This window comes from Seriola lalandi, unplaced genomic scaffold (assembly GCF_002814215.2).
Source record: "Seriola lalandi dorsalis isolate HSWRI2012SDOR001 ecotype SW California unplaced genomic scaffold, Sedor1 jcf7180002054314, whole genome shotgun sequence".
Taxonomy (NCBI): Eukaryota; Metazoa; Chordata; class Actinopteri; order Carangiformes; family Carangidae; genus Seriola; species Seriola lalandi.
Genome location: NW_019524867.1, coordinates 871,734 through 894,511, shown reverse-complemented (window position 1 = coordinate 894,511; position 22,778 = coordinate 871,734). Strand labels below are relative to the sequence as shown.

The following is a 22,778-nucleotide window of genomic DNA, read 5'->3' as shown; positions in this document are numbered from 1 at the left end:
GGAAATAATAACAGAAAATGTTCTGGCCCATCTGGCATTTGATGTCCTCAGAGCATTTGTCTTAGCTTGTATGATACTTTCACAGGCTTGATGTATATCTTTATGATGACAGGCTTTAAACACACAAACACACCCAAAAAGCAAAATATATGACGACTGTTTCCTTTAGGCAATAATGTCCTGCGCACGATCCACGGCGTTGGAGAAATGATGACTCAGATGGTGATGAGTCGAGGTGTGCTGCACAGCCTCCCTGACACCCCTCCCTCCCTGCGCTACAGTAAAGGACACTTCCTGCCGGACAATGAGGACGTCATGGTGATGGACACCAAGCTAAAGATCATCGAGATCCTGCAAGTAAGCGCCACCTTCTGGATGTTCACGGTGCTATTTCACATTTTTTCACCTATCTCATACCTGAGTGACTGTTTCTGTGACTTCTTCCCTCCCTTTTAGTTCATCCTGAGCGTGAGGTTAGATTACAGGATCACATACTTGTTGTCCATCTACAAGAAAGAGTTTGGGGAGAAGAGCATAATTGACAGCTCTGTCTCATTGGCCGAAATGCCTCTAGTGACACGTGAGACTTTATTCCCTCTTGATACAAATACTGAAGCTATCCTCTTACATTCTAGCAGCTTACCATACTGAATTAACCACTATATTTTGCCCATAGCCTCTGAACCTGACATAGATGAGATCGCAGCCAAAGCAGAGAGCATGTTTGCAGGAAGGTGGGTGAAGTTGTGCTTGTTTACTGACTCGCAGTGTTTTTATACACTCTCGGAGCACTCGCCAAAGGAACCTCAAAGATGTAAGTGTGCATTTGTGTGATTTCAGCTCAGAGTTAAGTGCGGTGGAGCTGGACGATGAGGGCGGTCGGACCTTTCTGAGGGTTCTGATCCACCTTATCATGCAAGATTACCCCCCATTGGTGTCTGGCTCACTGCAACTCATCTTCAAACACTTCAGCCAGAGAGCTGAAGTGCTGCAGGCCTTCAAACAGGTAGCGACATAGCAGTCACACTCGAGCATTTGATACCTGGTAAGCTGACAGAGTGTGGCATTTGGTACTTCCTGAGTGAAGTGATTTTTTTTTTTGTCATGCTTGATGTAATCATTTTGGATTATGAGAGTTATCGAGGGGCCGAGCAGCAGAGAGCTTCCTCAGCTGGAATCTAGAACTGCACAAGCTCCCATTTTACCAACACACTGGCTTTCTCAAAGTGGTGCACTGAGATTTCTTGGCAGAGATTTGCTTTCACACACATTTGTTCGATTAATATCTCCATGTCTGGTTTATTTGTCATCCGGTGTCTGCGTCTGTGTATTTTCCAGGTCCAGCTGCTGGTGTCAGAGCAGGATGTCGAGAACTACAAGCAGATCAAGACAGATCTGGACCAGCTGCGTCTGACCGTTGAGAAGTCAGAGCTGTGGGTGGAGAAGAGTGGAGTCTACAGCAGTGAAGACCTGGGGGTCAGACAGGGCAAAGAACAGATCATTGAGGTACTGTACCATCATTTAATGGTATCCAGCGTTTGAAAGCAAAGTTTCACATTTCAGATTCTACTGTGACATTTAGAGCTCTGCAGGAAGTTGCTGTAGTTGCCTTAAACATCCCGTCAGTCATTCAGCTGCACGGTGAACGGCTTCTTTGTTTGTTGTTATCGTTAATCAAAGTTGGTGGAAAGGAAACGGTGCAAACTGTTTTGTTGGAGCTTAGGAATAATGAATAATAATCTATGTCAGAACAGGAAGCTCCTGCTGAATCAGTTTTTATTAACCTGTAACTTGTTTTGTTTTTAAAACATTATTCGTGCTTGTATTGTTTAAGAAAAGTACTGATTAGGATCAGTTCAGGCATTTTTCCCACCACACTGTTGCAAATGCCCAGTAATTAGAGACGGGATACAGAGGTTGTTCTGTGCCAAAGATAAAACCTTTTTGTGGGTGAACGTCACTAAAGGGATGTTTTTTGTCTTTTACTAGGAGGTTGTTCTGAGCCCAGTTCAAGATGGTGATAATAAACCTCAGATTGACAGTAACAAGGCAAACAACTACAACATTGTCAAAGAGGTGAGGTCCAAGTCTTTATTTCCAGGTAATTCTTATCAGATGTCTTTTTTTCTGCTGTTGTGCATCTGCAAAACATTTCTCTGTGTCATCTGCAGATCTTACTGCGGCTTAGTAAGCTGTGTTTTCCCAGTAAGAAGAGTCGTGTGCAGCAGCAGAGGCTGTTGAAGAACATGGGGGCCCACACTGTGGTGCTGGACCTGCTTCAGATCCCATATGAGACGGTGAGTAACAACCACAACAGCCAACTGAAAGGCTCATCCCACTTGATGTTGGTGTGAAATCTTGACGTCTGTCTGTCTGACTTTCTCTCTAATCATCTTTACGTTTATTTGTTTGTTTCTGGTTTTGCACAGAGTGACGAGAAGATGAATGAGATCATGACCCTGGCACATACGTTTCTGCAGAACTTCTGCAGAGGAAATCCTCAGAACCAAGTTCTGCTGCATAAACATCTTAACCTATTCCTCACTCCAGGGGTATGTTGATATGAACTGCTGTAGTCGTCCCTGGTTGCATTACTTATCATGCATTACTTTTAGGGATGTCCTCTAAGGTCCCAAACAAAAGCAGCCTGACAGTAGAAAAAGTGATGTGATGTCCTTTTTTTTTTTTCTTTTTTTTTTTTTTTATGCAAGGACTGTTTTGTTTTTCATTACACAAATGAATCAATATTCTATTTGCATGAAAATAATCTCTGTCAAAGACTGAATCGTGGCTCCTGTTTTTCACCAGCTGCTGGAAGCTGAGACGATGCGTCACATCTTTATGAACAACTACCAGCTGTGCAATGAGATCAGCGACCGTGTGGTTCATCATTTCGTCCACTGCATTGAAACACATGGAAGGCATGTTCAGTACCTCAAGTTCCTGCAGACCATTGTGAAAGCTGATGGGAAGTATGTGAAAAAATGTCAGGACAAAGTCATGACAGAGGTGAGCAAAAAACAGCACACTGCATGAATATCGGTTACGGTTTGTTTAAGTTGAAAAGAAACGGATAAAGAAAAAATGTTTTCTTAAATATGATTCATGGAAAACCTTCCTGATGGGGTATCTTATGCGATACACAGATACCTTATACTCATTAAGGTATGAGTGCTGTTTAGTTGCAGGAGGACTTTGCTGCATTAAATCACAATGAATCAATATTCTTAAAATTGGAAATATGCAGCTCGTTATGATGTTGCACATGCGCTACATTAAGTGATATTTTCATATTAAAAGCACTTGTACTTCTGTGCAACTGTTTATGTTTAATCTGTAATGGTGACAGTGGCAGTACCTCAGGTAGACCTTGCAGTTACCTCATGTAACCTGTGTTTGTGTTCACCAGCTGGTGAACGGAGGCGAGGACGTGCTGGTGTTCTACAACGACCGCTCTTCGTTCCCAGTGTTGCTGCAGATGATGGGCTCAGAGCGGGAGCGCACAGATGAAGACGGAGCTCTGGCCTATCACAACACGCTCGTGGAGCTACTGGCTGCCTGCACCGAGGGCAAGAACGTCTACACAGAGCTGAAATGCAACTCTCTGCTGCCACTGGATGACATAGTCAAAGTTGTCACTGATGTCAGCTGTATACCAGAGGTAGTTTCTTAAAAACTAATAATATAGCTTTAGTTATATGGTAAAGATGAATAAAGGATTTATGCAAACTTTTCTAAAAAAAAAAAAAATTGGAAACAATTTAAAGCTGTATCTTTTTTTCAAAGTGAACAGGCATCACATTTCTTTTTTTCTTTTTTTTCTTTTTTTTTTATGCCCCAGGTGAAAACTGCTTATGTGAACTTTGTGAATCACTGCTATGTGGACACAGAGGTCGAAATGAAGGAGATCTACACCTCCAGCCATATCTGGAAGCTATTTGACAACTTCCTGGTGGACATGTCCAGTGTAAGTCTCTGTCAGATTGAAAGGTCACGTGTGTTTGCCTGATCCTTTCCTAATGAGGCAGTGTATGTGTCAAGATACATGAGGGCTTAGTTATATGCTAAATCTACTCACATACTGTGCATGCAGAGAAAATGATAGAGATGTGATGTGTGGGTTTGCTTATTCAGAAATTACCCCCTGTTTGACTTTTGCATTTAAGGTGTGCAACACGACCACAGACCGTAACCATGCAGATCTGCCCCTGGAGAAGTATGTGACAGAGACAGTGATGGCCATTGTCAAGGGTTTCTTCAGTTCACCTTTCTCTGTCAACCACTCCAACCTGCAGGTATTGTTTTCCCAACCCTGACAAGCAGGTGAAATGTGTCCGCAGAGCGAGGCTCATTCATGGCACATCCAAATCCTTTGCCAACTTTTAGCTACTTTAAAGTTAAAAAAAATAAATATTTGACAGCAGACAGCCTCCTTCACTGCACCCTCACCTGAGACCATGTTGTTTCATTGCAGACAGTTGTACATAGAGCAGCTGCTTGAGGTGTTTCACGCATAAGTCTGTATAAATGCCTCCAATCAGAGACAATATAGAAGTGTTCCCATAAGGATTATCTCTGTCCGTCTTAACAGTTATACCCGTAAAAAAAACAATATCCCCTGCTCTGTCGTCTCATTTCACAGACAAACCAGTCTGTCTTCATCAAGCTGCTCCAGTCGTCTTTCAGGATCTACAACTGCACCTGGATCAACTCAGCTCAGAAGTCTAATATTGAGAGCTGTATCAAAACACTGGCTGACGTGGGTGAGTGCTGCTACTCTGCTGGGAGAAAGAGGCATTTTAATACAGTTAAACTATGTAATTAAAAGTAAAAAAATATAATAAATATAATAGCAAATGTATTAGTTGTACTGGTTTTGTACCAGCGTTTATTCAGAGAATTGCTGTATTTCATTTCACTTGTTAACATATTCATGTCACAGTGTAAGTGTGAGCTGCACAGTAACACTGGCCACCGAGAAGCTCTACTGGATCAATTTGTGTTGGGTGCCTGAGCCATGTTTGCTGTCAGAGCAGGAAAAATAAACTCACACTGACATTTAACCCTTCATGTTCTTCCCCAGCTAAGGCACGAGCCATAGCCATCCCAGTGGACCTGGACAGTCAGGTCAACACTTTGTCTCTCAAGGTCCACAGCAACATGGTGCAGCGGGCAGCAAAGGACTGGAGGATCTCTGCCCGCACACGACCACGCAAGGAGCCCCTGGGTGGCCCTGACTACAAGAACATCATTGAGAAGCTGCAGGTGCGCAGACTAAGACAAGCCTAAGAATCTGCAGCCATGCAAGTGGCTCTTGCCAGGCTGTACTGTAGCATGGCTAAAATGTTAGCCTACATGAACGGGAGTTTCCAAGTTGACTTTATGAGGGCTTTATGTATGCTCTTTAGCAGTATCAATACATCCAGGACAGCACCGGATTGAGCCTTTATGTGTGTGTGTGTGTGCGTGTTTGTGTGTGTGTATACAGGGGGTTGTGTCCTGCCTGGAGGAGCAGTTCAGCCCGAAGGTTCAGGCAGAGTTTTCTGTGCTGGTGGATGTTCTTCACAGCCCCGAGCTGCTGTTTCCAGAAGCTGCTCGTTTACGCTGTGAGAGCGGAGCGTTCATGTCCAAGTGAGTCTCTGTCCTTTACCCGTGTGTAGAGCAAAGAACACATCACCTTAAGTCTTGAGTCTCTGGCTACACTAGCAGCATGCCTGACGTAGTGGTTGATAGTTATTAATTTTTGATGATATTCAACATGTGCTAAATTAAAGACTGGCATGTCAAAGAACAAGTATTTTTTTGTCAGGATGGAAAATCTAGCATTAAACAGAACTACTACCAACACTTACTGTTATACTTATTGAGTAAGTCAGGAAGGTTTGGAAAAGAGCTGAAAGGGAAGAAACATATTTGAAAATATTATATATTAATGAAATAATAGTAAAGAAAAATGTGTTCAATGCATCTATGTTCAGTAGACAACTCAAACTGTATTAATTATTTGATACATGATCAAACCTCCAGGGGTGCTGTTACTCTGCTGCTGCTGCAGCAGCTGTCTGACCTCCTCAGAGAGCAGAAAAAGAGATTTCACCTGTGGTGATCAATAAAATATTGCTTTGTTTTTACTTGTGAGCCAGTGAGTGCATTAGTTGGACTCCATGGTAAATGATAGAGCACTTCTCCTCACTCTGCCAGGCTGATCAAACACACCAAGAAGCTTATGGACAAAGAGGAAAAGCTGTGTATCAAGATCCTACAGACACTCAGAGAGATGCTGGACAAGAAGGAATGCTTTCAGGAGGCTGTGAGTACTTCAGCCCGCTTGGGGAGGATGTCACTGAAACATGATTTCATTAAATAATTTGTCACTGTTAGAAGTAAAAATTCAGGATTTTACAAGAAAATCAGTGTTTGTCTCTCAAACTCTCAGTGTTACATAAAAACACATTAATTAGGTGAAATCACTGAAAAGTTTGCCGTGGATTTAGCCCTGTCTTCTTGTGCCAGCAGTGCTGTGCTCCTATCAGCAGTGCAGTGCAGTCCTTGTTTTCTCCCAGGTCTGTCGGCCCAGAGCCCAGACTCCCCTTCATCAGTATGCTGTGGGCCTTTCTATGTTACATAAGGCAGGGAGGCACTTGAGGACACACTCACACTGAGACGGAGAATAGGGGCGGGGGGGAAGTAAGGGATGGAAGAGGAGGGGGTTGAGGGTGGGGTGGTGGGGGACAAGTACTGAACAAACAAATCAATACTGCAGCGAGTTGGGGGTGCAGAAGCCCTTCTCCTGCTGCACCCCTTCTCCGGCAGGGACCTGGAAAGTGAATGACAAGAGTTGGTAGAGGAGACTTAAGGTGGTGGCTGCGTGTGTGTGTGTGTGTGTACGTTTGTTTGTGCGCACAAGAGGGGCGCGGTACAAAAAAAAAGTACAAAAAAGTCAGGTCTGTAATCACCTTTAGAAGGTTTTAGGAGAGCTCGTTCCAGCTGCGTGGTGAGAGGAGGTGACGCTCTGCACTTCACTCAACACAAAAAGTGCTACTCCAGTCAAGAAAAAAATCTCAGCCAGAAGAAAGTATTGTTCCTTGTTTGGCTTTGCTCGGAGCTCCATTTACTGCACTCAACATTGTCTGAAAGTTAGCAGCGAGGAAGCATGTGTTACTGTCCTCTGACCATGTGGGATTTAATGCATATATGATTATTTTTGGCTGATGATGGCTGTCCTACTAAGGGCTGTTTTTGTTGCATCATGCATTAAAATAGAATGTATGTATGTGCCTTTACTCTCTCTCTCTCAGTGTAATAGCATTAGTAATACTGTCAAGACCATCCTTCTCAATATAGTACATGCCAGCCAGTGACACTTACAGCTGCTTGAGGAGTCAGAGTGTTGTTTTCCCTATTTGTGTTTGCATCTTGTGTCAGTCAGCCAAGATGTTTTTCGAAAGGCAAATGATTCAACAGTTGTGTGGAAGAAGATCAGAGGAATTCAAAGGGGGGGGAAAAAACAGTCACTTTTTAAAAACGGCTTGGCACATTCGAGAAGCCAGACAGTGCGGTAACGATATGTGAAATGTCAGTTTGTGTAGGTGTGCGTGAGTGTGCTCAAGCATGTATTTGTGGCCTGTCTTTGTCATATCCCTGTAGCCCTGAGCGTGGAGCTGCAGCCTCACTGCACAGGAGAGAGAGAGAGAGAGAGAGAGAGAGAGAGAGAGAGAAAAAACGATTGATGGAAATAATGAGAGAGGGAGAGGCAGACAGACAAAAACAGAAGGAGAGAGAGACAGAGTGACAGCAACGGTAGCAGAGGTTGGTGGCTCCCCTGGGGTGCAATTGGTGGGTGGAGGAGAGTGAGAGAAAGAGATGGAGGGAGAGTGATCAAGGGAGGGAGGAACGGAGGGAAGGAGGGAGGTAGTGAGGCAGCCATGTGAGGAGCCATGTGAGTGCAAGGGAAAAAAAAGTGGGCAGCGGCTGCAGGGTGAGGGATTGGAGAGAAGCAGAGTCTGCTCAGTCCATGAGGAGACAGGGCAGGGGGTGCGCTTACGTAACAGCCTGCAGTGGCTGAGCCAGCGTCACGTGGACCATCACGTTCTCCCTTCCCTCCCTCCCTCCCTTCCTTACTCTCACTCTTCTGTCCACTCGCTGCCTCTCTCTTCCTCCTTTGCCCCCTCAATGCTTTGACTCAGTCTTTCGCATTCTATCTGCGGGCCTGAATTATTTTCTCTATCTCTCTCCCCTCTGGTCCCACCCAAGCCCTGCTCTCTGTTTGCCTGGGTCATGCCCGGGGTGCTGGTTGGGTAGCGAGGACAAGATCTGCAGCAGTCACTGTATACTGTAGAGATGTGTTGGCTCTTATTTCTGCACTTCACTTGTCTTGGCTGTCAGATAAGGGAAGCTTTATAAATGTTTGGGCTCCCACTTGCCCTCAAGATGTCTTGGGTGAGGGAGGGTTTTAGGGGGAAGAAAGACTTGAAAGAATGTTTGATGCATACTGACTCTGTATTCTGAGACTGTATCTAAATATTACATTTGAAGAAATTACCATAAAATGGCATGCTAGACTTTTATTTTCAATTTTATCTCATCTCATGCACTTTGTTCTTTAAAGGATAAGGTTGACATTCTATAATTTTCCTGTTGTCAACAAATCCCATCAAGACCAAAAGCAACAATGTGTTAGTCCCTTTCCTTCTAACATCCCCACATTGACGGTGGCGCTCAAACTACAAAGCCAATTGTTGCTACAGAGAATGTAAATGGTAAATGGACTGCACTTATATAGCGCTTTCCTAGTCTTATCGACCACTCAAAGCACTTTACACTACAGGCCACATTGACCCATTAACACACACATTCATAACGCACTCTTTCCACACCGCACAGGGCACGCACACACTGATTTGGGGTTCAGTATCTTGCCCAACGACACTTCAAAATAGAAACTGCAGGAGCCGGGAATCGAACCACCGACCTCCTAAAACCCACAAATTTTTGAAAAAAAAGCAAATAAAAGTAGATTTTTAAAACGACCTGCCGTTATAGCTTTTAGGAAATGTCACTCGAACGGAAGTAAATATAAGCATTTCATTTTCAATTTGATGCTAGTGAGTATTTATAGCTGTAGGACTGTCTGTGTTGGACCGACCCAAAATAAACTACCGTGCCCAAATTCATTGTAATGAAGGAAGCAAGTGTGGTTCATTTATGTGTTTTTAACACTTGCTGGACAACAATGGAGGTCTATGGTTCAGGTGAATAAAATATATAAGGCTTGTTTGCTGGCTGGATCACTTCATTGTTCATTGTTGGTTTTTCATGGCATTTGTTGACAATACGAAAAGTATAAAACATCCTTTAACACAATGGCAACTGACAGCAACTTGAGATGAAATTAAATTTTTTTTTTACCAGTGTATATTTTAGTGGTCTCTGTAGACACAGCACATTACATACATAGTATGCATGCGTGTCATGTCTATGTATACATAAGCATGCCTTCTTGTTTACAGAGGACTGGAAAAGCCAGTTATGTAATATAAATCACGCTGACGCTCTTCTCTTTCCTCGCTCCCTTTCACACTCATCCCTGTCATTCACACGCTGTCTGTGTGTCTGTCCGTCCGTCTCTCTCTTCCCGTCCCTCTCTCCCTCGCTTCCTTTCTTTCTTGCCAAGTTTCACACCACCTGCCCAAAGCAAAGCAGATTTACAGATTACCACTCTCTCGATGCTAAGCGCATCACATGCACGCATGTAGACGGAAAGCCTCACTCAGGCGCACACACACACACACAAACACACACACACACACACACACACACACACACACACACACACACTCTCACACTCCCAGGCATGCAGTGCCACGCTGGCTGTCCCTGTGTGAGCTCATCCTGCAGGGTTTTCCCTGTTTATCTGTCTGCTGTTGAGAGCAGGGGAACATGGCTTAGATTCATCCACTGTGAGCAGGTCAGGCCGGCAGAGAGCATGCTGAGCTCATGGATACCTCGGATACTTTCACCTTTGGTTGGATTCAGGCTGATTCAGCATGCTGGGTCAAGTCATAAAGTTGGACTTAGTATCAAAAAAAAAAAAAATCTGTGAACTTTTTATCTGATACCATAGAATAATAATAATAATATTTATGCTTTACTGCTTTACTACCTGAGGTTGTGCTGAGTTTATCTTTCCTTCCTCTCGCCCTCACTTCCCTAGTTCCATCAGTCAGGTGTCTGCTAGTTGAATATAATGTTTTGGTTTCCATAGCGATGAGGGATTAGCACATGTTGTTTGTCCGTCTGGTCTTTCCCTGACTGGGCGTAGGAAGTCAGTGTACCCTGTGTAGAAATGCCCTCAGACTAAGAGTATGGTGCCTGCTGAAATTTCTTTAGCTCTAGGAGGAAAGAGGTGACTTGTAAAAATGATGTTTGGTTTTAGCTTTCAGTTTAGCTAATGCATAGAGCAGGAAACACCCTTGAATACAATACAATAGCCCCAAAGTAAGTCAGCAGTTTGGTGCAGTTCATACTGCTTGATCTTTGTTGACACTGTTGGGTTGTGGTTTGTCATGCTATTAAGCAAATATCCTGCGAAGAACCTTTCAGTCAGTGTCATGAGTGTCTGCTTGTTGCCACTTTTCCTCTTTTCCTACACAGTTTATCTGCATTTTGCAGATACTGTATATCATCATAGTAGGAGTCTTTTCACTTTGCCACATTGTAACTAATGCACCAGCAATTTAGCTAGTAATAGGTAAATTGGTAATCTGGCTATTGTGTCCTCCTGTAAGATCTCTTATGTTGCTGTGGCAACTCACCTATGACAATTAGTGATCACCCCTCTATTAAAATAAATCTATATTCACTTATTTAATGTTATGTACACTATTTAATCATGATAGACTGAATTGGTTATGCATCATTCACAAGCAAAATTATGTGATGTAGTAAAGGGAAAGGTCTCAAATCATGGCAACATAGAGATTCTCACCAACACTGACAGAAAAAACTCCACTAACTACAGACTCAAAAATGAACGATAGTAACGAAAGATAGTTCTCCACCTAAAATGATCAAAACTAAGCTTCTACAGCCACACTAATGGTTCTGTGAGGCTGCCCTGCGATGCTATGGTAAATGCTAGTGGGAACATTTTACCCTGATGATTCACTATATTAAAGGTAAGGGATCACCAACATTATTACAATTCATATTCAGAGCGACATGAATGTCTATACGGAATGTGATGCCAATTCATTTAATAGTTTTAGAGACATTTAACTCTGAACCAAAAATGTGAACCTCATAGTGGCACTAGAAGAAAAGTCAAGGATCACCAAAGTCATTTGGATATATGATCACCAATCCATATAGTAGGCGCTGAGATATTTCACAAGATAAGTGACTTCTTTCATCTGCTTTTGGTGCTGGATGAAAGTTCAGGGTGTCACGAACGTCTGATGAATTTCCATGAAATTTGGTAAACACAAAATCCATTTAATAGTTGTTGACTTATTTCAGTCTAGGTCTAAGTGATGGGCTGACTGACATTTTCATCCATATGGCCCCAACACTAGCATGGCTATAAGCCAGGCCCTTAGCAAAACATTATTTACTGCAGGGATATTTTGTTGTAAGTTTGTCTGATTTTGTCCATCTTGTTCGCATGCTCAGGCACCAGTGAGGCAGAAGAAAGGAGCAAACATGACTTTTACCTTGTCAGCCAGCCTATCCTCTACATCACTTCCTCTTCATCACTTCGTCTTCCTAACAAACACAATCAGTGCTTAACAGTGTTAAGCATGCTTCCACAGTGAACCCGCCAGCTAACAGCTGGCCTTTTGCTGAATGCTTGTTTACGCTGCTGGTCTTGTATTTCCATGAACCAGTCTCACCAATTGCTCTCACATGTGGGCTTAATTTGTTTTGCTGATGTGCTTGCTTGTTGGGTAAAAGCATTTTATGTGCTGTGGAATTGCAGCCTGAAAACATTGTAAATGGCGGCACGTGATGCTCACGTCCACACATGTGTCTCTTGAAAAATGTCATCAGATGCATGTATCACGACAGAGTTTTGTCCCTCTGTACAGAGCTGCCTGTGGAGACCATAGGACAGGAAATGTTTCACATCCTGCAGATGGGAAGAGAGTTGAAGAGGAGCAGAGATGTAACAGAAATAGTTCTGTCTGCCTAAACCTAACTTCCCTGAACAGCATCACCTAACATAGCTTAGCACAGCCCACCATTAAAGTGCCTTGGCAATAATTCACAATGTAATTAGCAATAGCAGCATGTAATGCTAACTCTAACTCATGTTTACTCACTCTGTTTACAGGGATTCTAGAAACCCCATGGTCATGAGTTCATAAGTTCTCCTAAAAAGAAATTCCAAGGAAACCAAACCAAAGAAAATCTGAAACTGCTTGTGACTTATAAACCTTTAACTACAAGTATAATGGCACTGCCACAGAAGCCAAAATCAAACAACATACACCTTCATAGGTGACTTAAGAGGAAAAAAAAAAAAAAATTCCTAGTAAATGATTTGAATCTTCCCATAGACTTCCCCGTCCCTCCACCAAGTTCAGTGCAAATCAGTTCAGTAGTTTTTGTCTAATCCTGCTGACAAATAAACCAAGAAACAAACCAACAGACAGACACAGGTGAAAACATAACCTCCTCGGCAGAGTGAGGTAATAACTTTCTCAGAACGTTTTGATTGGTATCAGATTACATATTTCCTTGAGTCTTAAAAACTCCTTGAGGAGGGGATTATTTGGAAATGATGGACCCGAAAAGTAAAGCTGTTACTGTTTCATTTACAAATATTAATGTCTAAATGCTGTTTCAAATAGCTTTTTATGCTGCCAGGAGTAACACTGGTGGAGGAATATAGAGTCCCAGTAATCTCCTGGATCTAATACTGGAATCTGCTTAAAAAAATCATTTAAACTAAAGAATCTAAACTTCCGCAGTGTTGCGAATGATATGACCTCAGTGTCATTGTCTGCTCTCCCTCACTTCAGATTCCCACAGTGTTTGCACAAAAACAGCAGGATAATGTGACTGTGTGGGTCTTGGTTTTGGGATTCTCCTCAGCATCTGTACAAGATGAAATAACCCCCTTGATAAGGAAACCTTGCAAACAGTGAAATAGATATGTATCATATTACATAAGGATCACACTTCATTTTCCCTCCAGTTCCAAACTCACTAACTGACAACTGAATTCTTCATTAGATAACATGCATCACATGCTTTTATACTGTATGTGATCAGTTTGAGTTTCAGGCTGAGTTTTTAATATCATGGGCTAATGATGGTAAATAATACTGAGAAGGTCGAGTTTCACGTTGAACCTCTGTACTGAATAAAATGTTGACTGAAGTTTCTGCCGGGACCTAAATGTTGCTTCCTGGTGGTGAAGTTGTCAGATGTAGCTCAGCCCTCACTTGGCCAGTGGAGAAACTCTACTTGTGCTATTTCACAGTGTACTTGATCAGTGTTCCACACTGTTTACAAAAGACACACACCCAGAGTCCTCTCATGTTTCTGTTGTGAGAGAAAGTAACACTGAAAAGAAAACTATTGCCTTGCCTCCCCCCCCAACCGATCAGAACCTTGTTTGGGTAACATTCTCCTCCTCTGTGGCTCGAGACTCTGCTATAATCGACCTTGTCTGACCTGAGCGGATCAAACCTCCCCCGCCTGTTCCTGGCACTGTCTGTCTTGGCTCACAGCTAGTGCTGCCCTCCGCTGCCTGTGTGAGTCTTCAGACCACCTAAAAAAGCATAGGGCAGGCTGTGTCTTTGTCTCTTTCTCCACGCATCTCTCCGGCGCTGGAGAGATCTGCAGACAGCAGAGCTGTGAGGGGGATGGAGGAGGGAGGGGAGAAGAGGGGGTGTGAGGATGCCGGAGGTGGGGATCGGCAGCTCATCTCCAGCTTGGACACCAGAGCCGCAGTGTGGCGTGCCGGTGCACATTTTAAAACACCACGACTGTCTGCTCCTCGCTAGGTTTTGTTTGTTCCTTTCCTCCTCTCCCTCACCACCTCCCCCTCATTCTCCTCCTCCTCCTCCTTCTCTTACTTCTGTCAGTTCTTCTACCTCCTTTCTATCTCTCTTTCTCGTGGCTCTTACATCACCTGACTGGAGTTTTTCTTGTCAATGCAGCAGCAAGCAGATGAGTCAGGCTGGGCTGAGTCTCCTCTACAGCCATCCTGCCTCCCCTCTCCTCCCCTCTCCTCTCTCTCTGCAGACCTAGCCAGCAGACTGCATCGCCCAGAAGGGAGGCGAACAAGAGCAAAAACCTGTCACTCCCCCACCCCCACCCCACCACCCCCGTTCGACTTCCCCCCACCAGAGTGTTTCTTTCATTGGTGTTTGAGAGCAGTGCAAAACCAACACGTCCTCTGTCAGAAAAGGGGAAATGTTAAGTCAAACATGATTCAATCTGCAATCAGTCAAAGAGCGCCCACTGGGATGCACTGCCTTATAGAGTGTAGTGCTGAGTTTGTAGTTACACTGTGTGTGTATGTTTGTGTATTTGTGTCTGTGTGTGTGTGTGTGTGTGTGTGTGTGTATGTGTTTGTGTTTGTGCATTGCTGTGTGAAAATGAGAGAGGCTGGCTCAATGGATCCTCACCTTCAGTTCAAGAAGTGTGCGTGCGTGTGTGTGTGTCTGTGTGTGTTTGTGAGACAGCTCAGCCAGACAGTGCAGGCAGACAAGCGTCTCCGCTGACTGCAGATGAGATGGAGTGTTTACTGACACAGGGAGCATCAGCTACACGTGCTCCTCCACATCTCTGCTCTTCGGCTCTTCTGCACTTAGTTTAAATGCTCTTCAGCTGGACTGTGCCTCGGCCACCTTCATGGTGAGGCGTGAAGGAGCTTCATTTGTCTGAAAATATTGATGGTCTTTTTTTTTTTTTTTTCTTTTTTTGAAGGATGCAGGAGAAAATAACCCATCAATAGTGACCAGTTCCTCTTTGACAAATCAGTTTCGGTGTCTGGGGCAGAGAAGTTTTCCGTGCCACAATAGAGTTTTGTGAGATTTGCAATGCACCAAAAATTTACCGTAAGCAGCAACCACTCTCTAACAACACTTGCAAAGGCAGCTACACAAATGAGTCATATTAAGCTGAATACCAATCGGCAGTATGCGTCAGCTTTAACAGAGGTGTGACAATCACAATAAGGGAACTTGCAGCGGACAAAGGGGCCAGATAATCGCTGCCTGATGCATCAGTCACAAACTGATTAAATTACTACATTATTTAATGTAATAAAGATCCAAACTTATGACAATGCATGCCAGACACAGAAAGTATGCATTAATTGAGAGGAATAGTAGATTGTTTTTATTATTGATAAATCTGTCTGCCCATCACAAATTCCAGGTTTAATCTATAAGGACATAAGAAATGGCAAATCCTTACATTTGTGGAACTGAATCAAAATTTTGGCATTTTTGCTCGATAAATGGCTATTTCTTTGAATTACTAATTACCTATTAAAATCGTCTTAGCACTAATTTGCTTCATAACACCACTACCCACTGTCTAAAAATAATCAGTGGATTGATTCAACACCTCAAACAGTTTAGGTTTGATCATTTTCAGGTGCTTCTGTTACTTTATCCACCACCTGTACAGTATCTCAGGCAAAGGCTGATTGTCCCACCAACACGTTTCCATGGAAACCATAGGTGGCTCCCTACGGCCCATTAATCCCTTTGCTCCACCCTTGAATCAGTCTGTTTATCCATCTATTCATCCATCCTGCCACTCAGTTGATCAATAATGACAAGGCCATTTTGAGTTGTCAGGTTGCCATAGAAACTGATGCTGACCACCTTTTAGTATCCATACATTCTTTATGTGCCATCCCATCTACCTTCCATCCATTGCTCCTCTCCCGATGTACAATAGAAAACACTGTAGGTGGTGACAAGCACAGTGCAAGTCAGCCACCTGTCAATCACTCTCGCACTTTGATTACACAACCATAGTAGGGAGATTATCTCCATGTATCCTCTCATCTCATTTCTACTCATCTGCGTCAAATGTCACAAGAGATAGAAAATGCAGTCTTTAAATAGACGTTTAGTAAAAGCACAGTAATTTCGTGATGCAGTATTTCCTGCATATACATATAACATAAGCACATAAAAAAATACTATATTCAGCCTCCTTTTATCACTTTTCACTGCAGAGCTTCAGCATGATGTTTGTGTATTTTTCAATTTTTTTTTTCCCCTTCTTTTTTTTTCAGTTTGTTATTTCCATCTCTCTTCTTTGTCCACTCGCTGAATGCAGTTTTCCACAATCACAGAAATCAATGTTGGTGAAGCTTCCTCTAATTAAATGTATGTGTTTTGAATTGACAGAAACATGTTTCATAGTGTGTGCAGTTGTTAGGTTACGAGGTTATGAAATCATGAGACGCCTTGTCTGGTCTGGTCCAAAAAAGTTATAAATGAGTTAATATGAATAAAGTTTAATATTATGGTCTCATTTTCAAGACAGAGTAAAGAAACCATCAATATTTAAGCATTTCAGGAAAGACCAGGACTAATTATAACAAATCTAAATATAACTGCTTTCTATCTTTCTAGGCTGCCAGCTGAAAATCTCTCATAAAAACTCAGTTAGGATCTAGTTATTGGATAAAACTAATATTTTCATGTTCCTCCTCATGCTTTTTCAGGCTCCAATTTCTCTTTTGATAAGAGCATTGTAATTCTACAAGTCATCGCTCTGATCAAGGAAGAAAAGCATCATAGGACGACAGTGATCATTCCCTTTAGGTGGCAGATGAAATCTGCTCGGTCCTCTTATGGGATGATTTGATGGATTCGTGCCAGTGAATACACCTCACCCTCATCACAAATATATTATTATATAATATATAATATATAATATTATATTCTCTTGCATGGGACAATTCCTAATGTGTCCTTCATTTTGGTGATCTTTATGATTGTGTCTCACAAAATTCTGCTTCTTCAAATGTAGTAAAATGTGAATTTCCTAGTTTGAGGCTGGTACTCTCTCAGACCGTGATATGGATTTAACATTATGATTTCTGTCTCCACAGGGAAACGAGTTAAGAAAGATTCTCCTCACACGCTACTTTGGAAATCAAAAGCTTCTCTCCAAGTCAGAGCTTGGGAGTGGAAGCAGCTCATCTGGCGGCTTTGTCAAGCCGTCATCTGGAGGTACTGAAAACCCCAAATAAACCCAGTAGACGCTGCAATAACTACTCACTGCAGAGGAAACAACAGCAGCTAACATGACAGCACTCTGCTTCTTAGGAGAAGTGCTGTTTGACAGTCGCTGGCAGACTTTAGGAATCGCTTTAGCCAGATTTAAAGCACCACATAAATATATACAGTATTTCTGTCCAAACAGTTGTGGAATATAGTTATTAGAATCAAAACATATCAGTAATGTCTGCAGGAATATGTTTTCAGAGCACAATTATGGTAAATGGTAATATTTCTGCAGGAGGTTCTCCCATGCTGGAGTCTGACAAGCCGGGCAGCAATGTGGTGGAGATCCAGTGTCTCTTGGACAACGTCGGGACGTCAGAGCTGGTGATTGATCTCATTGTCAACACCAAGAATGACCGGGTGTTTGAGGAGAGCATCCTGTTGGGCATTGCCCTTCTCCAGGGTGGAAACACACAGATACAGGTGGGCGACACAGACACCCAAATTCTTTATTCCTCTCCACATTTACCGGCAAAACCAAGAACACCGACGCACATACTCACAGATTCAGATACTCATCGCCATTCTGCCTCCCTCTCAGAACTCCTTCTACACACAACTGTACAAGCAGAAGAAGTCTGAGAGGTTCTTCAAGGTTTTCTACGACCGCATGCGCTCGGCCCAGCAAGAGATCCGAGCCACCGTGTCCGTCAACATGTTTGAGCTCAGCTGCAGAAAAAGGGACGATGACAGTGATGTCAGTAGCATCAGGTTAAAAAAAGGTAAAGTCAACTAATGATGCGTTTTAACGTGTCAGTGCCGAAATTATATCCAGCACACCCTGGCTCCCATGGCTTGAGTCTTGTCTGGAACATGCAGCAAACCACTGTGTCAAAATGGAGGTGAACGCATGTGACTAAGGTTTATTTTAAGCTAACCCACAGGATAATGATGTCAAAGGTACCCAGAGATGAGCATTTATAAGCAATACACTGAGTCACAGAAGTCAAATCCTGAGCACAGCTAAGCATTTCCTGAGAAACGGGCCTGGAGTGAGTGAAAAGCCACAAACTCAGCTCAAATATAAACTTGGAAATCTTTATTGCCTCTACAGTATGTGTGGTCCTCAAGTTCAGTTCGGCCTTGAGTTTAAACAATAGTGGCGGATAAATCCAAAATGATCGTTGTTGCTCTGCTGACCTCTGTGCAGACTGTTGTTCCCAACTCCTGCAGTCACATGTCAGAGGCCATGTGACGGCCCACATCACAAGCCTATCAAAAGACCATTGTATCAAGATTGAATGCTTTCATGCTACAGAACCCCACTCAATATTTGCCCTCTTGTTAAAGGGGGGTCTCTGAATTCAATTTTTAATACGTTTAGAATGTCACAGTGCAGGCTGACGTTGATCATTACTTGCAAAATGGTTCTGCATGATTCAGGCGAACTTGTTAAAATCCATCCACTGAGACCAATCTTCTGCCAAATGTTACTGTACTGTCCAGGAATTGATTAATTGACTCTTGCTTCTTTATTTCTCGCTGCACGCTGCACTGTAGGGAAAGACTCAGGACTTCATATGAGGGAGGACATGCGAGGGCAGCTGAAGGAGGCCTCCTCTGTGACCTCCAAGGCCTTCTGCGCCTTCAGAAAGGAGCTGGATCCCGACCTTGAGGGCCTCGGCCAGAACAGTGAGATAGTTGGGGCCGAGGAGGTCATAGAAGAAACTCAGATGAGCCCAGCCATCACCATCATGAAACCCATCCTACGTTACCTACAGCTGCTCTGTGAGAACCACAATACAGACCTGCAGGTACTGGCACCCTTTTGTGATTGAGAGTACGACCCTTGTCCAGTCACTGTTAAATGGACTTCTGATTGACTTTTGTTTTTCTACTCTGTGTACAGAACTTTCTGCGAAACCAGAACAACAAGACTAACTACAATCTGGTGTGCGAGACTCTTCAGTTCTTGGACTGCATTTGTGGAAGCACCACTGGAGGCCTCGGGCTGCTGGGCCTTTATATCAATGAGAGTAATGTGGATCTGGTTCGCCAAACCCTGGAAACCATCACAGAGTACTGCCAGGGACCCTGCCATGAAAACCAGGTATTGGGGGGGGGGGACTGGTTAGTTTAGTGGATATTTAACAAGGTAATAAATTGTGCAGACACGTCTTTTTCTGATGAATTTTTAGTTTTTGTGCTTTGACTCTAACTGTACTGCTCTTAATTTCCAGACCTGTATAGCCAAGCATGAGTCAAATGGGATTGACATTATTATAGCACTGATTGTCAACTCCATCAACCCCCTGGGTAAGCATCGCCTGGACCTGGTGCTGGAGCTCAAGGTAAGCAGCAGGTGTCTCGGAGAGCACTGAGCTTCTGATCGCTATGACACACAGCCATTAGCAGCCATTACTATACTGTAGCATTACTTATGAATTTCCTCACAGTACTTACTATTCATAGTTTAACTGCTGAAGTTTTCAATCTTTTAACTGTTAAGATTAATCAAATTAGAACATGCGAGTGGTGTGATTTTGAAAAAATTGCCTCCATGAAATAATTATTTCCTGAATTGCTGGTGATGTTGTCTGAGCTCATTAGTGGAGCCTTCTGTTGTAGAACAATGCTTCCAAGCTCTTATTGGCTATCATGGAGAGCCGCCATGACAGTGAGAACGCAGAGAAGATCCTCTACAAGATGAGGCCCACTGAACTGGTAAGTGTCTGTATGTTTGTGTGTTAAGCATGTATGCAGATTACATCTAGATATGTCCCATGTAAAATCTGTTTTCAAGTGACTCCACTCTAAGAAGCAGTGACTTTTCATACCCTTTGTGCTTCAGGTTGATGTGATGAAGGAAGCCTACACTCAGGGTCTGGAGAGTGAGGAGGATGAGGACAGTGTTGGAGACCAGATCAAGCCCAAAGACGTCGGACACAACATTTACATCCTGGCACACCAGGTAATGAAAATGCCTGCGCTTGTTTTTGTCTGTAACTGAGGCATTCCTGCATTTCCTGTCCGTCTGCCTGACCTTCTGCTCACCCCAGGGCCCTCTACTGCAGGAGCTTGTTTGTGTGTGTGTGGGTGTGTGTGTGGGTGTGTATGTGTGTGTGTCCACATGCATACTCCTATTACAGTGTGTTGTCTGTGCTAAACGATGGAAGACTGCTCTTCTGTGAACCGCTCTGCCGGTATGCTTAAATTAGTTTTCAGGATGTGACACTGTTTCTGCAGACAGGTAGGCTGCGAGTGTTCACTGAGGCAGTTAGCCACTGTACTACTAAACAAATGTGGTTTACCAGGGTAACAGCGGTGATGAAATGAGACGGGCGTGTTGTGCCACTGAGAAAGTAGTTGTATTGCAAATGTGTGTGTGCATCTTGTGTGTCTCTGCCTTCCTTTACAGTTTGTCATTTGGAGAGGGCAAGCCGAGTCTACCAGGTTTTTCACTTCTGCTTCTTTACAGCCAAGAGTCAGACAGGGTATTTTTGTCCAAACAACCAGACTAGTTTCATCATGACAAGGAAATGATTTTTTTTTACTGTTCCACTTATGATTTCTTTTTGACCTCAGAGTCTGAACACACACACACACACACACACACACACACACACACACACACACACACACACACACCTACTAATGACGCACAAACTTAGACATGAGCTTAACAAGTATGTTTATGAAGATATTCATTGTATTTAGTGTGTGGGATGGGAAATAAATTATGAACAAGTAAATAGACGAGTGAATGATAAACAGCAGATCATAAAAATGCAAACAGTGAAGTACTTTGTGTATTTTTTACAGGCACGAATAGGATTTACAGGATTTATGTTTCGCCGTGTTTTGGCAATTATATATTCAAGAGACATAAGTACAGTGAAAAAAAGAGTAAGAAAACCAAAAAAAATAAAAATCCAACCTCAAAGTATGGCTTCTGTTATAATTTCCTCCCAGTGCACTGTGGTACACATTTAAGGCAAACTTTGATCAACTGCAGAAAGAAGCAGGAAAAAAAAGGAATACAAAATGCCCTGAATTGTTAACTTACGTGTCAAATGTAAATACATAAGAGTAAAGACAAAAGAGAGAAAAAGAAAGACTGATCTAGCAAAACAAAAATCGAAGTCGTTCCTAATTGGCTGTATTTCTTTTATATTTCTTTTCTTCTATTTTCTTTTCTAGTATTACCTAAAAGAACTACATATATAGAACAGGAATGGCAATATGCATATGTGAAATTGATCCTGTTGTTAAATTCAATTATATCGTATATACTCTACGAACAATGAATCAAGAGCGGTTTTTAGTTATTCATGAGTCATGGCTTTTTTTTCTTGTTGCTCTTTTGTCTTTTTATTGTCTGGTCAAATGGCATTTTCTTGTTTTCGCTCTCATGAAGTGGTTTGATATGTCTTTACTTGTAGCTATGGAAGGATTTTTTTTCATCTGAAATCATGATTCTCATGATTCAAGGTTCCTTGGAAATTCAGATTAAGATAAATGAGTTTTTCTTTTTGGATCCTAGCTGGCTCGACACAGCAAGATCCTGCAGCAGAGCCTGAGGCCAGGCTCGGCGTTGGGGCAGGGGTCAGGGGTGGACCCCGACAGTGAGAAGGATGACGCCCTTCATTACTATGCCAACCACACAGCTCAGATAGAGGTAAACCCCGTCATCAGTTCATCCATTTATCCTCTCAGTCTCCAAAATCTTTAATGCAACACACACCAACCTGTAATAAGGATATACTGGATATCTATTTGGCAGATTGTGCGTCATGACCGCAGCATGGAGCAGATAGTGTTCCCAGTTCCAAACATCTGCGAGTACCTCACCGCGGAGTCCAAGGTGCGTGTGTTCACCACCACTGAGAGAGACGACCAGGGCAGCAAGGTTAACGACTTCTTCCAGCAGTTTGACAACCTCTACAATGAAATGAGGTGGCAGAAGAAGATCCGCAGTAAGTCTCTACTTTCTGAATCCTGCGCTCGGAAAATAATGATAGTAGCAGCAGAAGCAGGCTGCTGAATGGTAAATCATGATCATCATCCACAGTGTCTGGTTATTGTTGTGTCCAGAATAAATTGAATGGCCTGCAGTGTTTTTGTGTACCTGTCCTTACTGTAAGCCTCCTGTTCTGTTTGTGCAGAAAATAAGGCCATGTTTTGGTTCTCACGCCACATCTCACTTTGGGGGAGCATCTCCTTCTACCTGGCCTGCCTGCTCAACATCGCTGTGGCTGTATTCTACCCATTTGGTGATGACGGCGATGAAGGTGAGAACTCATTTATATATATTTTTTTTTTTTTGATTTTCTGCTAAAATTGATCCACATGATGCCCTTTCATGTCAAATGTGAGCATGTGTAAAGTGTGTCCTGGTTATGCAGTGCGGCTGCAGCTAGTCTGACTGACGGGTATTGTTCATGCTAGGTAGAGCTGCAGCTTCCTCTCAAGATAAGTCTAGCTATCTCAAACCCATGTGTTTTTTTAATTTGTCAAACTGATAGATGGGCCTATAGATTAAATTAGGTGGCCTGTGGGTGAAATGTAACA

The 22,778-nt window shown here is 42.9% G+C and overlaps 1 protein-coding gene across 1 annotated transcript in view; it reads left to right on the top strand.

Annotated features, from left to right (window-relative positions):
• Positions 1-22,778, top strand: part of itpr2 (inositol 1,4,5-trisphosphate receptor, type 2) — a 54,278-nt gene that overhangs the window by 17,809 nt on the left and 13,691 nt on the right. Inside the window, exons 22-48 of the mRNA XM_023406692.2 lie at positions 170-357; positions 457-580; positions 677-734; positions 841-1,006; positions 1,339-1,506; positions 1,990-2,076; positions 2,172-2,297; positions 2,430-2,552; positions 2,809-3,009; positions 3,410-3,661; positions 3,842-3,967; positions 4,167-4,295; positions 4,643-4,763; positions 5,084-5,265; positions 5,489-5,631; positions 6,202-6,310; positions 17,093-17,213; positions 17,503-17,690; positions 17,809-17,989; positions 18,768-19,021; positions 19,117-19,317; positions 19,448-19,558; positions 19,836-19,931; positions 20,059-20,178; positions 21,751-21,885; positions 21,991-22,183; positions 22,373-22,498. Of these exons, the coding sequence (XP_023262460.1) occupies positions 170-357; positions 457-580; positions 677-734; positions 841-1,006; positions 1,339-1,506; positions 1,990-2,076; positions 2,172-2,297; positions 2,430-2,552; positions 2,809-3,009; positions 3,410-3,661; positions 3,842-3,967; positions 4,167-4,295; positions 4,643-4,763; positions 5,084-5,265; positions 5,489-5,631; positions 6,202-6,310; positions 17,093-17,213; positions 17,503-17,690; positions 17,809-17,989; positions 18,768-19,021; positions 19,117-19,317; positions 19,448-19,558; positions 19,836-19,931; positions 20,059-20,178; positions 21,751-21,885; positions 21,991-22,183; positions 22,373-22,498 (4,029 nt within the window). The remainder of the gene's footprint in view (positions 1-169; positions 358-456; positions 581-676; positions 735-840; positions 1,007-1,338; positions 1,507-1,989; positions 2,077-2,171; positions 2,298-2,429; positions 2,553-2,808; positions 3,010-3,409; positions 3,662-3,841; positions 3,968-4,166; positions 4,296-4,642; positions 4,764-5,083; positions 5,266-5,488; positions 5,632-6,201; positions 6,311-17,092; positions 17,214-17,502; positions 17,691-17,808; positions 17,990-18,767; positions 19,022-19,116; positions 19,318-19,447; positions 19,559-19,835; positions 19,932-20,058; positions 20,179-21,750; positions 21,886-21,990; positions 22,184-22,372; positions 22,499-22,778) is intronic.